Raw genomic sequence first — 16,906 nt, forward strand, 5'->3', positions numbered from 1 at the left:
TTGGAGCATATGACCCTAGTGTAGTGTCAACTCTACTGGCTCCCCATTTACTTCTGGGCCCAATTCGAAGTGCAGATATTGACCTTTAAAGCCCTAAGCAGCCTGGAAATAGGATATTTTAACAGGAGTGGGGAACTGATAGCCTTCCGGTTGGTGGGATACAATTTCCATCATCCCTGACCATTGGCTATGCTGCCTGGGACTGATGGCATTTCAAGCCAACATAATCTAGAGGGCCTCAAATTCCACATTCGTCTTAAGGACTGCCTCCTTCCACAGGAGCCTACATGCTCTGATAGATCCTCAGCTGAGGTCCTGGATCCATGCCCCTGTTATCTGATATGCTCAAAAATGATAATGCAGAGATAGAAAAAGTTCAGAAAAGGGCAACCAAAATAATCAAGGAGATGGAGCAACTCCCCTATGAGGAAAGGCTGCAGAGTTGGGACCTTTTGGAGAAAAGGCAAGTAAGAGAGGCAAGTGATAGAAGTTTATAAAATAATGCCTGGCATGGAGAGAGAGGACAGAGAAAACCTTTTTCTCCCTCACTTGTAACATTAGAACTTATGGACATCCAATGAAGCTAAATGGAAGATTTGTGAAAGATAAAGAAAGTACTTCTTCACAAGATACATATAAAGTATGGAACTCACTCCCACAGTGACGGCCACCAACCTATACGGCTTTAGAAAATAATTTGACAAATTCATGGCAGTCAATGGCTACTGGCTATGATGGCTATTATCTTTCTCCACAGTTGGAGGTAGTAATGCTTCTGAATATCAGTTGCTGGAAACCATGGTAGGAGAAAGTAATCTTGTGCTCAGGTCCTGCTTGAGGACTGGGTTGGTCCATAGGCATCGGCGGGCCACTATGAGAAGATGATGCTGGACTATATAAGCCATTAGCTTGATACAATAGGCTCTTCTTATGTTCTTATAAAGTAGGGCTGGCGAGTATGTGGGATAAGGTCTTTCTGAAAACCACATTTAGGCTTTGGAACTCTCTTTCCCTGGGTGCTTGCTTGGTCCTTCACCCCATCTCTTATAAAGACCCCCTCTTGGGGGGCTTTTGGGGAGTATATAGCATCACAATACTATTGTTGGTTGCTTGCCAGCCACTTAGATGGTCACTGATATAGACCTCATCAAAATGTTTCCATGAGATGGCCAATCCTCTGCATGGTTACAGCCAATCAACATACACAGCTGCATCTCATGGTACAGAACCGGGGCACTGCAAGTGGGGGAGTTGCATGTCTAAAAGTTCTTCCTCTCACAATCTCCTTGCTCTTTTCTTGCATGACAGAATGGCACTAATAAAAATATATAGCACCTGCTCTCTTTTAAATATTTAACCTCAGTAGACCAACAACTTAAAAGCTATGCTTTATTTAGTGGTGTTTCCACTTTTAGAAATGGTGGACTATAGTGAGGCATTACTGCACCCTCAACAGATCAGTGAAATACTAAGTAAAAAACACAAGGGCTCATGAATTGCTCCTTTAGCTGGAAAGTCAACAGCTTCAACAAATCAAAGTTATTTTGTATGTTTTTAAAACAAAACAGAACAAAACCCAATATGCTTGAATTAATTGTTGATTACATTAAACTGATCTGGCCAGAGACCTACTTAGTCTTTTTGAAAAGATAGTATTTCCATAATGGCAATGTTTAATTGAGCTCTTGCAGAATGAAAAGGAAGTGGTGGGGGTGGTGAACTACAAATAAAACATTGCTAAAGAAGCACCTTAGTCCTGGGGAGGGAAGTATGTAGAATTTAGGTATCAAGAGGCAGAAAAAAAGAACTAACATTGTGTCTCTTTTCTCACAAATTCACTATGGCTGAAACAGTTGGTTAGAAATTCTCTGTCCAGAAAATTTTTGCCTCCTTCCTAGATAGCTGTGCAGCAAAGGGCTTCAGAAGAGCCTAGTACCTGCACTGGTATTTCCACCCTAGCCTAACAATGCCTAACTCTGGAGCTCTTGTTGGGGCCAAATGGCTCATTAACTACTTTCTCCTTTCTACCATCCTCATCACCCTGCCTAGACCCTAGATCTATCCATGTGATGCTTCTGCAAGTCAGCTGAGAATCTGGCCAGATCACACAAGGCTCCTTTATGTTGGCTACCACATTCCTACATCATAGTTGCTTTTCAGGTCACCGTCCTCAGCCCTCTAAAGCGCATTAGTTATTATAGCATAGTTTCCATGAAGCTGAAGTAACCTTCCAGGTCTGCAAGGGGTATCTTGGAAGATGAATCACATTTCTTTTTTTTTGATAGTTACAAGCTTGGTGGATCAGGGGAATTCTGTGGACATAGTGTATCTGGATTTCAGTAAGGCTTTTGACAAAGTCCCCCATGATATTTTTGAAGAAAAGATGGTAAAATATGGACTGGATGACATAACAGTTAGATGGATTTGTAATTGGCTGACTAACCAAACCCAAAGAGTGCTCACTAACGGCTCCTTGTGATCCTGGAAAAAAGTTACAAGAGGGGTGCCGTGGGGTTCTGTTCTGGGTCCGTTGTTCGACATCTTTATAAAAGACTTGGATGAAGTAATTGAGGGGATGCTCATCAAATGTGCAAATGACACAAAACTGGGAGAGGTAGCCTATGCTGTGGAAGACAGAATTGAGATTCCAGATGACCTCAACAGATTGGAATAACGGCTAAAAACTTAAAAAACTAAAGAGAGAATTTCAATGGAGGAAATTACAGGTTCTACACTTAGGCAGGAAGAACCAGCTGCAGAAATATAAGATGAGAACCACCTGGATTGCCAGTAGTACATGTGAAAACGATATAGGGTAGACCACATGCTTAATGAATCAAAAGATGTAGCAGCTAAAAAGAAGGCTGCATTTTAAAAAAGTATAGTGTCCAGATCACATCTGGAGTCCTGTGTCCAGTCTTGAGCACCACAGTTTAAGGAGGATATTGACAAGAGGGTATGTGTGCAGAGGAGGGCAACCAAGATGATCAAGGGTCTGGAAACTAAACCTTATGAGGAACGATTGAGAGGACTGCATGTGTTTAGCCTGGTAAAGAGGAGACCAAAAGGAGACATGATAGCCATCTTATAATATCTCAAGGACTCCTGCATGGAGGATGGAGCCAGCTTGTTTTCTTCTGCTCTGGAGGGTAAGACCTTAACCAGTAGCTTCAAGTTATGAAAGAGGAGATCCCAACTAAACATCAGGAAGAACTTTCTGGCAGTAAGAGCTGTTAAGAAACTAGAACAGACTTCCACAAGAAGTGGTGGGCTGTATTTCTTTTGATGTGTTTAAGCAAAAGTTGGATGTCCATCTGTCATGTATGATCTAGTTGAGATTCCTGCATTGCAGGGGCTTGGACTAGATGGCCTTCAGGATCCATTCCAAATCTACAATCCTATGATTCTATTATATGTTAGCTGATGAGCTGCCAGCCCCTGGCAGGCCCTACCACGGATGCATGCTCTACCCTTTCCTGAAAAATACTGGGTGCTTTACAGTGAAGGTCTGAAGTTTAGCATAATGTCACTTTGAAATACTGCGGGGAATTAACAGCAGCAGCTCCCAGATATCAGCAGGAGCCACCCAGCATTCCCTGGTATGCTGCTGCCAGGCACTAGCAGCTAAGTCTGCCAGCCAGACACTTTGCCAAGGACCCCCTACACCTTGCCCTGTAAAGACACTAGTTAAAGTGGTCAGCAGACAACATCTTTTGACAACTGCTGCTCTGGCAACATAATCAACTTTGCAGAACAGCAATTTATTTTTCCCTGAAAAGTTTCTTAAAATGGTTAAATGGGCCAGATCCTTATGTCTCCCACACCACCCCAAGCCAACGTATCTTTATTTGCCCCACACCCACATGGTAGGCAGGTGAACCTTAGCTGAAATGGCCTCGTAAGCCAGAAGGTGAGTCTAACTAGGTTCACAGGCCAGGAGCTACCACCTTTGCCTTTGCAAATTTTCTGTCCTCAATTTCTGTTAACCACTATTCCCAGCTAGGCACCATCTTCTTGCTAATCATTAGCACATTGGTTAGTACCTAGAATCTGCAGCATTTTCCAAAGTGCTGATTCGACAACTTCCAACTCACTGTAGAGACTGCAAGTGTTACAAGACCAAAAATCACTTTTGCAGTGTTTGACCTGCGTCAGTTGTTTCACACATGCAAACCGCTAGCTGAAACATAATCACATTAAGGGGTGTGCGGGTCTTTGCTATCATTTTTGGAGGTTCAGAAGACAGTCAAATTTGGGGTTAATAGTTCTGCATAAGGAATGACTAACCAAAGAGAAACTAAGTTTCCCAGTGGTCAGGAGATCGAATTTCAACACTATCTACCACTCCTTTTTTCCCACATCTAGCCACCTGTAGACCAATTACATTGAAGTTACACAGTTTAAAGTATCCTAAGAACCACCTTCGCCCACAGGTGCCTCTCCTAAACTCGGTTCAACATCTGAGGTCCTACTTCACGTCTTTCCTCCAACTGAGGTTCATCAGTTGAGAAAGAGAAGCAACACATTTTCAGTTGTGGCACTGCCTGCCCTATGGAGGCTGTCACTCCATGCCTTCCGGCACTTGGTGAAAACCTGGCTCTTTACAGGCCTTTTGAGAGAAGCTACTGAACATCTGTTCTGCCTGCTGATTTTCTTGTAGCACTTTATCATGTAGTACAGGCATTCTGGGTTCTGGGTCATTGTGCACTTGCATGAAATCGTGTGCAATTGAAACACCCCATTCCATCCCGCTCTCACCTCATTCAGCCCACAACCTGCCCCTACCCCACTCCCGTTCCGCCCTTTTAGTGACGTCTTATGTTTCCAGGTCACTTCCAGGTTCGGCACTGTGCGTGTGTGCGCAATCGCGCACATATCTGTTGCGCCTAAAACGTTGCTTGCCTGTATCTCCATCCTCTTGTGTGCTCTGAGTTCCCCTAGTGGAAGGAAAGAAGGGCAGAAATTTCTAAAATAAACACTGACATTTAAGTCCCACTGAGTGCAGTGGGCTATGTAGGCCTGGATATCAGTTATCTCTACTTCACTGAGTTAGACCAGGCTGTTACCTAATACAGTGGTACCTTGGGTGAAGTACTTAATTCGTTCCGGAGGTCCGTTCTCAACCTGAAGCTGTTCTTAACCTGAAGCACCACTTTAGCTAATGGGGGTCTCCTGCTGTTGCCGCGCCGCCGAAGCACGATTTCTGTTCTCATCCTGAAACAAAGTTCTTAACCCGAGGAACTATTTCTGGGTTAGCGGAGTCTGTAACCTGAAGCGTATGTAACCTGAAGCGTATATAACTTGAGGTACCACTGTATGCTCCTCCCCACAAACCTTTAGTATATGCTAATATTTCCCAAAGTATTTTCTCTCTTGAAATTTGAACAACGCAGAATGAAACACTGCAAAACATGTTTACCTGCTCTGAATACTTAATTTTGGGAACAAAATCTGGGGTTTCCTGCTTTAGTATTAGGGGAAGAGGGGGCGGGCAGAGAAAGGACACAGAATACATAAATTCCTGAATATTAATGTTGTTTGGAAATATATTTACAAACATATATATTTCAGGGGAAATGCTTCTACCTGCTTTAGGTAATTTTCACCAATTTGTTATTTTAAAGATAATGGTGAGTATCATCATCATCATCATCATCACCACTGTGAGACAACAAGTTAAACTGGTTAGGGTGTTGAAGTAGAACTGGGGAAGATTTTGATTCTGATTTCTACTCAGCCATTTAGCTCACTGTTGGACCAGTCAGGGTACCAAGCAGAGGTCTTTCACAACTCCCAAGGTGAGTGACAATGAACATAGGACCAGAAACATGCAAAGGGTTACTCCCAACACAGAACTGTGTTGCTCCTTTAGCAAAATAACATAATATAACATAACATACTCAGCTCCCAACACAGAACTGTATTGCTCCCTTGCAAAAAAATAAAAATAAAACTCAGCTCCCTTCTCCTTCACAAGGAGCTTTTATATTTTGACTAACTGCACAAGTTATTCCTTTTCAGTTCCGCAGAAAGCCTTTGCTTCTTTTAAAATCCCAGTCCAACTGGACTGTCAAACATGCAGCTCGTGCTGCCAATTGATAAAAGTCTCACCTGAGGGATTTTAACTATAAATAGACAGGAAACAGAGCAAGAGAGCACTTCCTAACGTGGCCATTCATTATGTAACACGTGCAGTCTATTTCAGTCTACCTCATGTAATTTTTTAAAAAAGCTTTCATCTAGGCTATTTTCTGCAACCAGAAACGGGAGGACTGGAAGTTCTTACCCGTACTATTTCACAGTCAACATTTAACTCCGCAGCGACTGCTTCAATTTTCTCTCTGCAAATTGCACCAAGGCTCGTCATGCCCCTGTCCCAGTATCTCTTAAGGGTAGCTAAATCCCGGTCACTGAATTGTGTACGGTCTTGTAGCTGTAAATCAAGCACACACTTTATTGTTTTAAGTACTAGAAAGGAGACAACAATTGAAAATGATGGTGTTCCACATGGTGTTGCAAAGTCAAAAATGAAAGCCCAGTTCCTAACTCCTAACCTTTGAATGAAATGAGAAGTTACCATGTAGATTAGGCTGGTGATAAAGCACATGCCTGGTCACTTGCGGGGGATAAATATGGCTGCATTTATGTGGAAAAGCATAGCTCTCCTCCTCACCATGCAAGTTAAGGGGGAAGCATAATAACTCCATTGGTTATTGGCTGCAAAGCCAACTTGCACAATATAAAACAGGGGTGAGGAGCCTGTGGCCCTCCATATGCTGCTGGACTACAACTCCCATCATCCCTAACTACAGTGGTGCCTCGCAAGAACGAAAAGAATCCGTTCCGTGAGTCTCTTCATCTTGCGGTTTTTTCGTCTTGCGAAGCAAGCCCATTAGCGGATCAGCTGTTAAGCGGCTTAGCGGATCAGCTGTTAAGCAGCTTAGCGGATCAGCTGATAAGCAGCTTAGCGGCTTGGGGAAAAGGGGGGGGGGGAGAAAAAACCCCGCAGGAACTCACAAGACATTTTCGTCTTGCGAAGCAAGCCCATAGGAAATTTGTTTTGCGAAGCGCCTCCAAAACGGAAAACCCTTTCGTCTTGCAGGTTTTCCGTCTTGCGAGGCATTCGTCTTGCGGGGCACCACTGTACTGGATATGTCAGCTGGGGCTGATTGGAATTGGAGTCTACCTAAAGGGTTACAGGTTCCCCAATCTGGATATAAAATGTACTATTAAAAAATGAACTTTGCGGGGGCGGTGGCGTTAATCTCTGGTCACTAAACACCAGCCCCAAATAAGAAGCCACCCAAGTGGCTCAGGGCTGGCCTTTGGCAAACTTGAGAAGGAAGAAGACTCCAAAACTGGAGGACAGCCAGCAGGGCACCTCGCTAAGCAAGGGGATTTTTTAAGTGACATGGTGATTGTCACTAACCAAGAATTAGGAAGCAGGTGGTTAAAAAAAGAAATCCATGTAAACAAGCTCTTTGACTGAAGATTTCACTTTGCCCTTTAAAGCACCATTCAGATCTTGCCTGGCCTTAAATTTATCAGTCATGTTATACAGATTCTGAAGGACAGGTTGTCAGACGGTTTTCTGGCAAAGAACTTCAATTAATACACTATAAAAAGCAGCCCTTGTGGCTAAGTAGAGGCTGCCTCTCTGTCATGCTCAAGATTACATATGGTTTCTCATGTGTGAAGGTCAACATTTGTTTCTTTTCAACATTGGGTAAGGGATGGCCTGCAAACAGCACTGACTCTTTTGAAGGGCTTCCTTTCCCTGTCGCCATACCCTGAATACTAAGCAGCATATAAATATCTGAAATAAATAATAAATACCCCTTCTAAGCACCATGCAAAAATATCTCTTATGCCACAGCATGGGCAATGTTGTGCTGAAGGTAACGCTCACAATTCTTTAACCAAAGCTAAAGGTTCTTTGGGACGCAGGTGGCGCTGTGGGTTAAACCACAGAGCCAAGGACTTGCCAATCAGAAGGTCGGCGGTTCAAATCCCCGCGATGGGGTGAGCTCCCGTTGCTTGGTCCTTGCTCCTGCCAACCTAGCAGTTTGAAAGCACGTCAAAGTGCAAGTAGATAAATAGGTACCGCTCCGGCGGGAAGGTAAACGGCGTTTCCGTGTGCTGCTCTGGTTCACCAGAAGCGGCTTAGTCATGCTGGCCACATTACCCGGAAGCTGTACGCTGGCTCCCTTGGCCAATAAAGCGAGATGAGCGCCGCAACCCCAGAGTCGGTCACGACTAGACCTAATGGTCAGGGGTCCCTTTAAAGATTCTTTAACCTAAGTTCACTTGCATCGCAACTAGGAGAAAACAGAGGTATGGGATAAAGAGGTGTTTATCAATGCCTTGAGATACCTATTGGCCTTAAAATTATCCTTTCTTTTAACTATCTGGCATTATATTCTTCAGCTAATTAAGACCATGTTCACTTGAACAGCTAAAATCCCAAAACTGCTTTCATGCCTGTGGCATTCCACCAAGAAAGGAGTTAAGGTGAAGATTCCTGAGCAGTTTTTCCAGAGTAGGCAACCTCACACCTCTCTGGGGTTCCTGCCTCAATTATACAAAGACTGAAACCCCTGGGACAGCATCTAGCACAACTGCAAATACTTAAAGACTGTGCCTGACTATATATAAGAAAAGCTTCAATTTTTAGATTCTCTGATCTATAGTAAGGCACCATATCAAAAGCAGGGGTTGGGAACCACTAACCCACAAAGCTTCCCCATCCAGGAAGTACTATTGTGCACTTACTCAATTTATTAATCCCTTTACACATAAGCAGTTTACAAAATTTGAAGAGCATGAAGTATAAATTTTAAAAATGCATTAAAACAAATGTACAGTGGTACCTCGGGTTACATACGCTTCAGGTTACAGACACTTCAGGTTACAGACTCTGCTAACCCAGAAATAGTACCTCGGGTTAAGAACTTTGCTTCAGGATGAGAACAGAAATTGTGCTCTGGCGGCGTGGCGGCAGCAGGAGGCCCTATTAGCTAAAGTGGTGCTTCAGTTAAGAACAGTTTCAGTTTCAGGTTAAGCACGGACCTCCGGAACGAATTAAGTACTTAACCTGAGGTACAACTGCAATAATAACCTATCAAACAAACCAAATACAGTGGAACCTCGGGTTAAGAACTTAATTGTTTCTGGAGGTCCGTTCTTAACCTGCAACTGTTCTTAACCTGAGGTACCACTTTAACTAATGGAGCCTCCCGCTGCCACAGCGCCGCCACCGTGCGATTTCTGTTCTCATCCTGAAGCAAAGTTCTTAACCCAAGGTATTATTTCTGGGTTAGTGGAGTCTGTAACCTGAAGCACCTCTAACCCGAAGTACCACTGTATGAGATCCTACACATGCACAGTGGCACATACAAGAGTGCTTCCATGGGATTAGAATTTATTTTCCAGGGATAGCATACTACACATTCTCCTTCCAAGATTACATTAAGAAGTGGACTGAATCCTCTTGGTAATACAGTAGTTGTCTTTAGAGGGGACAGTAAGTGTCTGTGTATGCTCCACCAGTATGTGAGGGTTTTGCTGAAATTTATTGATTTAATGAAATTAATATACTGTGTATTCAAACTAACAAACTTTGAAAGATTTACATAGATGATTTCAAATGAGGGTCAGGAAAGCAGTAACTTATGGATAAGGCCCTAGATAATAAAATGTAACTCTTTAGAAGCAATAAATTCCAGGATACTAAATACTTGGGTGTTATAAACTGGGGGAAACAAGAGAAGGTTTTCCAGATCTCCTGCAAACTTCCCAAAATCATTTAGTTGGTCTTTGTTAGAAACAAGATGCTGGAACAGACGAGCTCTTCATCTAATTCAGGAGGATTCTTATGTTCTGAAAAATAGGATTGCACTGCCCCACTCCCACAAAGAGTCAATGGGAAATGGAAAAGAAGCTCAGCTGAAAGAAACATTTTGACAGCACAAATGAGAACAAGGTGGGTCAGTACATGCTCCAACACATTCAACACACACATAATTTAGCTGTACTAGAGGTATTTGCCCCTTTCCTAGCTGTCATTGATATTCGGGGGAATGTGATGCTGAAAGTAGCAAGAAGATGAATCTCTTATACAGTGATGAAACAAAATTTAAAAAATCCTTCCAGTAGCACCTTAGAGACCAAATAAGTTTGTTATTGGTATGAGCTTTTGTGTGCATGCACACTTCTTCGGCTTTGGGTCAAAATTTATCTGCAGTTCATTTAAGAATGGCATTCAAGATTGTCCTAGGTCACAAAACCAATGGAGCTATTTTGTTGTCCTAGCACAACTGGAGACACTTATAACATACTTTACCCTTTTAGCTAATCTCATTTGAATACAATTTCCTTGTGCAAATAGAGAGATTATATGAAAGTCTAGAAATTGTGTCATTTGTTAAGACTACAGCATCTACAAACAGGTTTAAAATTGCTTTAGAAAGCATATTCAATTGCAGAGATTGAGGTTATTCAATGCCACCACAAATTAATAGTTAGATAGTTAACCAACAACACTAAAAGCAGAGTCTGTGCACTGTTGTTTTTCCATGGTAGATTTAGAGTTATTGCTGAACCGAAAGATTTATAGTTCTCTGTCATTGCATTTTCCTTTCGCTATGTGCCAGACAGCCTGGGTTTCATTCTCTCTAAATTAATTAAATGAGACAGAAAAGGAGAAGGCAAAACTATTTAGAGGCACACAGAATGTAAGAGGAGAGCTTTCAATAGTTAGTTGAAATGGACTATAAATTCTAAATATGAAGGTTTTACTTTGAGAGCCATCCATTAGAGACGTCTTTGTTACTCTTGCCATTAGCAATGCTCATCTCCTTTTAAGTCTTATTCTGCATTTCCAAAGGGCTATGCCATGCTATTTTTCACTCCACTGAGCTTTCCCAGTTGATTTTAGTGACACCAATCCATCACTAGAATTATTTGACAACTGGAAATACATTGCAGTCCATCTTACAAAAGGAGGATTCCTAACAGCAGGTTTAATTTTGAAGTTTTATTGCTTTTGTCATTATTTAAGCCAACAGTGAGAAATCCGTGTTGATACTGCTAGCTATTAATAAAATATAGGAAACATTACTGTCAATGGGGAGACTTTTAGGATCTCCATGAATGCAGATGATAATCTTCACCCTTTCTCATTCACTACTGTCAGTGTTGACAGACATGCTTCGAGCATTTTACAAGGTTGCAAGTTAAGTGTAACATAAATCGGAATTACTATCAATGGCAAAGGCAATGTGAATATGCAAAGTTGCTTGGAAAGACAGTGCATACTTCTGACTGTGGGTTACACATATCTAACAATGTCATCTCTGCACTTTGACAGGAGATGCTGAGGAAGCAGGAAGGGGGCTGTGGGTGGGGAGGAAAGATTTCGTTTCAAGACAAACTTTAAAACCCTACTCGTATTAGTTTAAAAGTTCTAAGCTTAAAATACCTAATCTAAGTCTGCACTTTGTTCACTTACTGCTTCAGTGAGAAGTACTTACAGCTCTTTTTCGTGAACTCCCCATAGTCCAAGGTGCAGGAAGATTTCCTGAAATCTGAGGAAAGAAAAAGAATATTCTTCAAAATGGATTTGGGAAGATACACAATTGTTGTCACAGGCCAGGGAAACTGGACCTGATCAGTGGACTGCATCTGGAACTGGTCCACACCCGCCCCCCGCCCCCCCAGCCAGTCACCTGGAGTCAAGTGATTCAACTTTAAAGGGTGAATCATCATCTTCCTTTCTAGTCATGGATTTGCATTTGGTGCCAAATTTAAAAGGCGCCAAATACAAGCCCCACATGCACAGGAACAACTGGGAGCACATTCTAAAGCTGTGGCTCTACCCACTCTCCCCCAGACATTGTAAGATGTCAAGTGTGGGAGCAGGTGGGCCTCAGGAGTCAGAGATTTTTCCATCTCCGATACTGAGCTTGGCTCTTGTGTTGTCTTGACTATCTTATGTTGCCAGCAGTGTCTTGAAGTCCATCCTGGTAATATTAAGCCCAAACAAACCAACTACTCTCACATTAATCTGGGTGCCATCGTCCTTAAGTCCATGTTCCCCTACAATGAGTCCAAGTGTCATCTGTAGTCTGAATCATATAGCTAGGCACCTGAATGAGAATCTGTTTCAGCTGACCTGGAGAAGGCTATCCAATAAAATCTTCACACTTAGATTGGAAACAAGATCCTCAGATGGAGGTTGTTCATAATATGCAACCTTGGTTGTTTCTCAAACAGATAAAAGTCCACTTCACATGTATAGTTCTTCCAGAACTCTGTTCCCAGACCTGGTGTGCAGTGATAATTTATGCCATCGTCCTTTGTCCATTCACATTCCACTCCTTTGAAAACATTCCTTCCGTTGTTCAAGGCCTTACAGAGCTATAAATAATGCCCCGACAAGATGCCTGCTCCGTCATTAAAACTCTGGGGATAATTTTCCTCAGCCCGCCAGTTAAAGAATAAAGTCACATATATAAAGTCCTGTCAGATGTAATTACCAGTCCTTTGTCTTGCCAAATTACTCTCTCCTCCACTCCTGGTTCAGTCCAAAGCTAATTTAAATAGGGTCCATTACCTTGGTCAGGAACATGGGACGCGGGTGGCGCTGTGGGTTAAACCACAGAGCCTAGGATTTGCCGATCAGAAAGTCGGCGGTTCAAATCCCCGCAATGGAGTGAGCTCCCGTTGTTCGGTCCCTGCTCCTGCCAACCTAGCAGTTTGAGAGGACGTCAATGTGCAAGTAGATAAATAGGTACTGCTCCGGTGGGAAGGCAAATGGCGTTTCTGTGCGCTGCTCTGGTTCGCCAGAAGCGGCTTAGTCATGCTGGCCACATGACCTGGAAGCTGTATGCCGGCTCCCTCGGCCAATAAAGCGAGATGAGCGCCGCAACCCGAGAGTCCGCCACGACTGGACCTAATGGTCAGGGGTCCCTTTAGCTTTACCTTGGTCAGGAGGGAAGGGTATAGAAAAACACTGTAAAAACCCTTTGTTGAGCATAAATCAGTGCCCCCTTTCTTTTCCTCAGTATCAGACAAAATAACATCATAACAACTGCACACGATTCTTTCATTTTGCAGGGGAGGCCATTTCAGGAGTGCCCCTTAAGTAAAGCCAATATTCCAAATTCTTGAGGAACTGATCACAGATCATGCCAAAGACGGAGGTTCATCCATGGCAGAGACACACTTCCCAGGTCGCACCTGTTCTGCCTTTCAAGCTGACAGATACAGGCTTAAGGGACACTGCGGGATACCGTGCACTCCCCAGAATCCCCTGAGGAGCTTTGCCAGGAATTTTTCCTCATAAATTATTGCTTTCCCCTGCTCGGACAGCTCCACTGCCCTGGAGGGCAGAAGAGCTCGACCACCATGACCATGACATCAGGCCGGAAACCCACTGGCTGTTTTACTGTTGATCTGATCTGGCAGGATCTGTCTTATCAACCTAAGCAGCTGTGAAGTTAACTACTCATCAAAAGTGAACAATTATTCCTTTTTAGGAAGCTGGACACATAATTTGCCAGGCCTACTATTAAAGACACACTGCAACAGATGCGGACAGGTGTCTGGTAAAGTGCTTTTATAGCCTAGTAGCTTGTACACAGTTGGGCACAAGCCTCGGCCCAGTATACCTGAAGGAGTGTCTCCAGCCACATCATTCAGCCCAGACAAAGAGGTCTAGCTCCATTCGTGCGAGAAGCGAAGTTACAGGGAACCAGGCAGAGGGCCTTCTCGGCAGTGGCACCCACCCTGTAGAACGCCCTCTCATCAGATGTCAAAGAAATAAACAACTATCTGACTTTTAGAAGACATCTGAAGGCAACCCTGTTTAGGTAAGTTTTTAATGACTGATGCTTTAATGTATTTTTAATCTTTTGTTGGAAGCTGCCCAGAGTGGCTGGGAAAACCCAGCCAGATGGGCAGGGTATAAATAATTTATTATCATCACCATCATCATTATCACCAAGAGAGTCTGCTGTGGCTTGTCCCATTCCTAGTACAGCAAACAGTTTGGAAGCTTCCAAGCCAAGGCTACTTTGACGTGACACAGCTGTAGCCCTGCACACTACCAGTGTTTTCTATGCATGCCACGCTATAGGAGCAAGGTTCACTTCTGAAAGTGAATGACTACTTTTCAAGTGTACTCTATTAAAAAATACTAATAGAATTTCTATTCAGAACACACTATTTTAAAGTACTTTAAAATATCAAAAGTACTACATCTCAAGACAAACATTTCATCCCAAAGGAAAATTACATTTCAATATCTAGAAGTATCACATTGCTGAACATAATGCAATACTATTTCTGCTGGCAAAAATTTGCATGCAGTGAAAGCCATTAGCAATTTGTTCCTCTATAATCAGATTTTGTTACATTGAAATTGCCAAGATAAAATGCGCTCTGTCCCCAGTCAATGGCTTTTCATAATCAAGCAAAAGATCACAATTGTTCTGGTTTTCAAACTGGAAAAATAACCCGTAATTAGCCTATCAACCTTTTCCATGAAACATACCCCACAGGTTTTTATTCTTTTATTACCCAAAGAAATCTAAACTCTACTGTGAAATGCAAATTAACAAGCAGGATTTGGAATGGCAGGAGATAACCACAACACTCACCTGTAACATCTAAATAGAAAGCATTTTTGCTTAGTGTTTTTTTTTTAAACAAACAAAATAAAACCAAAAACATTAAGACAGTTGTTTCTGTAACTGATAAATGCTAGTCCAAAAGCCCACAATCTATGTTCTTCAAATATGAGATCTAAGTCGAGGGTGGGGCTGCTTCCCCACATTTTGTGATCTCACAGAAAACCCACCCAAAGGTGGTTTTTAGCCCCCTAAGAAAGCTTCCACTGATTTCCCAATGCAAGCTTTGTAAGGAATGGAAATTTGATACAAACTTAGTGCACAAGGAAATAACCCATTCACCATGGTCCTGGATCCAGATTGGGGGCCCTTCCCAAACAGAAACATTGCACATTAAAGGCTTGCAAACTTTTTCAGAGCCAACTTTTTCAGAGCCAAATCCATGTACAATTTCCTCTCCACATTAATAAAGAAATTCGGAAACAATATTTTTTGAACTGCTAATCTAGCCATAGAATTTCACTCTTTCACTATAAAAGGGTCATTTTACCATTCACTACTAAATAAAATAATAAATAATAATAATAATTTATTTATACCCTGCCCATCTGGCTGCATTTCCCCAGCCACTCTGGCTCCCAACATAATATTAAAAACATGATAAAACATGAAACATAAAAAACTTCCCTAAACAGGGCTGCCTTCAGATGTCTTCTAACAGTCTGATACAGTAGTTGTTTATTTCTCTGATATATGATGGGAGGGCATTTCACAGGGCGGGCACCACGACCAAGAAGGCCCTGTGCCTGGTTTCTTGTGACCTCACTTCTCAGTGAGGGAACCGCCAGAAGGCCCTTGCCCCAACTAAACGTTTATCCCACCCCAACAGAGCAAAAACCCCACAAAACCCAACATTTAAAACGTCACAGATTAAAAATTATTTTAAAACTATTTTAAAACATTTAAAAGCATTTTCAGCAGCAGCTGAAATCTGATTAAGCAACATTCACAGTAAAAAGCACAAAGTTTCACAATTTTTGGTTTAGTATTTGTAGTAAAACTACACACTAGAGCATGGGTAGACAAATTAAGGCCTAGGGGCCGGATTCGGCCCAATCGCTTTCTATATCTGGACGGTCCAGGAATCAGGGTGTTTTTACATGAGTAGAATGTGTCCTTTTATTTAAAATGCATCTCTGGGTTATTTGTGAGGCATAGGAACTCGTTCATTTCCCCCCAAAAAAATACAGTCCAGCCCCCCACAAGGTCTGAGGGATAGTGGATTGGCCCCCTGCTGAAAGTTTGCTGACCCCTGCACTAGAGCAAAAACATCATCAGTCAAACCTTTCATACACTGAAAAAAACTTCCATGAATTTAGCAGCCACTCTCAGGTTAAAAAAGCTGTCACTCTCAGGATGGCAGATAATTTGGATAGCAATTTAGCCATCAGGTTAACGTAACTGGTCACAAATCCTGGGCAGGTCTAACCAGAACCTCTCTAGGCCTGGTACCAGCATCCTTGTGGCTTAGGCAACTGCAGCAAGTGCCAACGCAGGAAAACTAAGACTGTCATGTTTCACTGCCTCTGTAAATATGAGCAGGGTTAGAAATTGAGATATGAAAGCCTAGGTTATGGGTGCAACAACAGAATGTCTAGGCAATCTTTTTAATAACAAGAATACAAAGCTGAAAATGAATGAACTGCAGCTAAAACATTATGTTCATTTTTCACATGGTCTAGTCCTTTCCCTGCCCACCCCCTAATATTCTTCAGAGAGTAGCTGGAAGTGGGGAGGCAGAAAAAGCTCCTCCTTTTGTTCCACTCTGAAGTCTGAAATCTTCAGCACAGTACTGCACCCAGAGCTCAGAAACTGCTTGTGCTAATGAAATTCACAAAATGCACATAGAACAATGGGAGTTTTGAACACTGTATGAGTGAAAAGTCCAGGCATGATACCTCTTTCAAGGCAAATGAAGAGAGCAGGGATGGTGAGACAGACTCAGCAAAGGCACACTGGAGTTACCTTTACCATTCATGGATAGAGGCTTTAGGCCCAAGTAGCAATGAAAAGGAAACAAAAGGCAGATGTGATTCGCACATGCAGGAGAACATTATGGCCGTCACACCTATGGCTCCACTATACAGCAAGACTCTTCCTGTATTGGTGCAGAGGATAAGGTGTCCAAAATCATGGAATAGAATGCATAATGATTCAAGGTGTTTTCTTGGCAAGAAATGCATAAAGCAGCTGCAATTCACTGCACAGAAGTTAAC

At 42.5% G+C, this 16,906-nt stretch overlaps 1 protein-coding gene across 11 annotated transcripts in view; it reads right to left on the reverse strand.

Moving 5' to 3' along the window:
• HDX (highly divergent homeobox) overlaps positions 1-16,906 on the reverse strand; it is a 49,614-nt gene that overhangs the window by 19,815 nt on the left and 12,893 nt on the right. For 8 of the 11 annotated variants that reach the window (XM_083722201.1, XM_083722196.1, XM_083722194.1 and 5 more), the window contains 2 exons: positions 11,532-11,585; positions 6,287-6,433 (listed from right to left, as the gene is read on the reverse strand). In XM_083722201.1, coding sequence (XP_083578327.1) covers positions 6,287-6,433; positions 11,532-11,585 — 201 coding nt within the window. The remainder of the gene's footprint in view (positions 1-6,286; positions 6,434-11,531; positions 11,586-16,906) is intronic. The other 3 variants (XM_083722200.1, XM_083722202.1, XM_083722199.1) reach the window with 1 other exon arrangement.

This window comes from Podarcis gaigeae (genome assembly GCF_964106915.1).
Source record: "Podarcis gaigeae genome assembly, chromosome: Z".
NCBI lineage: Eukaryota > Metazoa > Chordata > Lepidosauria > Squamata > Lacertidae > Podarcis > Podarcis gaigeae.